Raw genomic sequence first — 3,326 nt, 5'->3', positions numbered from 1 at the left:
AGGCAAAAAACCAAAACAAAACAAAACAAAAAGAACACTGGAATATAGTTTGGATGTGTGTTCCCGCTCAAATCTCATATTGAAATGTAATCCCCCTGTCTCTTATACACATCTAGATGTGTATAAGAGACAGGTTTTATATTTGATGCTCAGATATATTAATGAGAACGTTACTGGGTCTACCAAGCAAATGGGTTTTGAAGTCTTGAATCTTTTCAGCAGGTATACGTTTATATGAAGGCAAACGTTTCCAGGAGCCGTCTTCACATTTCTTCATAAACTGGTCAAAGAGCAGTCTTAGGTCCTTGTTCCAGCTGGGGTTGGGGACAGAATAATCCTTAAGAATGACTTCCTCAGAAGAAAATGACCTCTAAAAGACAGAAGAAAAAGAAGAGTGAGTAATGGGAGGTGCATTCTATTTCATAACATATTCTCCCAATTTCTAAGACTATTTTGCTGCTTTCTTCTCCCCATAAGCTTGTCACTTCAAAATGGAAGGGAATTTCAGGGATCACCTGGTCCAACCTCCTTGGGAAAATGAGAGATTGAGAGAGGGAAAATGATTTGCTCAACATCATTTGAGCTATTGACAGCGAGCTATTGACAGAGCCAGCATTATGCTCAGGTCTGCTGATTCCATTCTTTTTTTCAAACTTTAATCAAGCACAGGTGAGCCCAAGACACTGGAGATGGAGGTGAAGAACAGACATTATCTTAAATGTTAAAAGCTCTTCCAGTGGCTATGCACAGGAAGTCAGGGGATACGGGAGAAGTATTCATCTAGGATTAGGGGTTCAGGAAGGGGTCCTTTGACTTGAATATTGATTAGATAAGCAGAAATTAGCCAGCTGGAAAAAGTATTACAGGCAAAAAACCAAAACAAAACAAAACAAAAAGAACACTGGAATATAGTTTGGATGTGTGTTCCCGCTCAAATCTCATATTGAAATGTAATCCCCAATGTTGGAGGTGCGGCCTGGTGACAGGTGAATGGATCATGGGGGTGAATTTCTCATGAACGGTTTAGCACCACCCCTTGGTACTGTCCTCATGATAGTGAGTTCTCATGAGATCCGGTCGTTTAAAAGTGTATAGTACCTCGTGCCTTGCACTCTTGCTCTTGCTGTGTCCATGTGAAATGCCTGCTCCCACTGTGCCTTCTGCCATGACTGTAAGTTTTCTTGCTTCCTTTTCTTTTTTTTTTTTTGAGACAAAGTCCCACTCTGTTGTCCAGGTTGGAGTGTAGTGGCGTGATCTTGGCTCACTGCAACCTCCACCTCCTGGGTTCAAGTGACTCTCCTGCCTCAGCCTCCCAAGTAGCTGGAGTTATAGCCCCACCACGCCCGGCTATTTTTTGTATTTTTAGTAGGGATGAGGTTTCACCATGTTGGTTAGGCTGGTTTCGAACTTCTGACCTCAGGTGATCTGCCCACCTCGGACTCCCAAAGTGCTGGGATTACAGGAGTGAGCCACTGTGCCTGGCTGACTGTAAGTTTTCTAAGGCCTCCCCAGCAGCCAAGCAGATGCCACCATCATGCTTCCTGTATAGCCTGTAGAAATGTGAGTCAATTAAACTCTTCTTTATAAATTACCCAGTCTCAGGTATTTCTTTATAGCAACGTGAGAACAGCCTAATGCAGTTTGCAAAAGAGGCATGAAACAGTTTTGAGGGGCCTTATTACAATCATATGAAGGAGGTACTATTTATTATCCTCATTTTACAGATGATAAAATTAAGGCCTAAAAGAAGTTTGGCATTATTAGGGTACAAGAGTGGAGCAGATGGCTGCAGAAATGCATGTAAAACCTTAATACTAAGCTAACTGGCTTGAATTTTATCTGCAGTGCTCTCTGAGGGATTTTAAATGGGGAGTAACATGATTAGATCTTTCCATAACATAAAAGATAGTGGGAGTGTCCAAGATTGAAATCAGAGGGCCCTATCTGGAAGCTACTAGGGTAATTCAGGTGAGAAATCATGAGCGCAGGAAGCAGAACTTGGTGGGTGACTATTTGGATAAGGAGGGTAAGGGAAAAAGAGAAATACAAGACCCAGTCCCAGGATTCTGAATCCTGCAATGAGGTGAATGACAGAGCCAATTACCAAAAAATATAGGAGAAAGTGGAGTAGGCAGCTCAGGGGAAAGTTCTTGGTGTCACAGTAACCACAGCTTCCATCCATCTATTTCTGTAGCACCAAGCACTGCTATTACTCCAATGCCCAGGCAACAACTAGAACATTACAGGGATCCTAGAGGACCTGGAAGACAAGGTGTGACTTACTAAGGAGCAGAACAAAGTGTATGCCCACAGACACCAGAAAGGAAAACTGGCTTTCTGGACTGCTGCAGATATCTTGGAACATGTAGGATCACAGAAGCTATTAACTCCATGGCATTCTACTTTCAGCCACTCTTATCAATTCATTCAGATTTAATGTACCTACAATAGACAGACTGCACCATAAAACCAAAACAGGGAGGTCACAGTATGATGGGAGAACCAGCTTTCTGCTGACAGGGGCTGGCTCCAATGCTGGCTTGGTGGGAAGAATACAGGGAACCCATCTCAAAAACTCTATGGAAGAGGAGACGCCTAGCCTCCCAACCTACATCTTTCTCCCATGCTGGATGCTTTCTGTCCTCGAACGTCAGACTCCAAGTTCTTCAGTTTTGGGACTCTGACTGGCTCTCCTTGCTCCTCAGCTTGCAGACAGCCTATTGTGGGACCTTGTGATCGTTCTTAATTATTGTAGGAACATAATACATGTCGGATTGGGCAGAGTGATTCCTCCAACTTTTTTCAAAACTGTATTAGCTGAGCATGTGGAGGCATGCATTGTGAATTTTAGCTCAAGATTGACTGCAAAAACCAGCAATCCGGAGAGGACCCACAGACCCTCTGAAGGAAGCGGACTGCTCCTGCAGGACCGGGAGACATCTCAAACACTATGAGTGCCCCAACTGTGGACGTGGGAAAGAAAGACCCTTCTCTCCCGAACACACACCCCCACTGGGGAAGCTGGTCTGTCTGCAGGAGAAATTTCTGACTTTACCAGGAGCTGAGTCAAGTTAGAGAGCTAAGCCGAGCGAAATACAGGGGTAGAGGAAGCAGCAGAAAGGCCCTGGGAGCTCACTGGGTCCCTAAGCAGCCCATACCTGCCTGGCACCACAGGGATCCATCAGGAGGGTGGCCAAAGGAGCAGGGGGTAAAATTCCACAGGGAGAAGGAATTCTCTAGCTGAACTTTGTAACAGTTTCAACTGGCCAGAACTCGGGGAGGGCATGAACCCAGCTTGCAGACTTCAGAGGTCGGGGAAGAACTAA

At 44.6% G+C, this 3,326-nt stretch overlaps 1 protein-coding gene across 1 annotated transcript in view; it reads right to left on the bottom strand.

The window, feature by feature from the left end:
• Nucleotides 1-3,326, bottom strand: part of THEM4 (thioesterase superfamily member 4) — a 48,668-nt gene that overhangs the window by 23,287 nt on the left and 22,055 nt on the right. Inside the window, exon 2 of the mRNA XM_011973502.1 lies at nt 184-370. Coding sequence (XP_011828892.1) covers nt 184-370 — 187 coding nt within the window. The remainder of the gene's footprint in view (nt 1-183; nt 371-3,326) is intronic.

This window comes from Mandrillus leucophaeus, unplaced genomic scaffold, assembly GCF_000951045.1.
Source record: "Mandrillus leucophaeus isolate KB7577 unplaced genomic scaffold, Mleu.le_1.0 Scaffold139, whole genome shotgun sequence".
Classification (NCBI taxonomy): domain Eukaryota; kingdom Metazoa; phylum Chordata; class Mammalia; order Primates; family Cercopithecidae; genus Mandrillus; species Mandrillus leucophaeus.
Note: the sequence above shows the minus strand (reverse complement) of the source record. Positions and strands in the feature narration are given on the sequence as shown.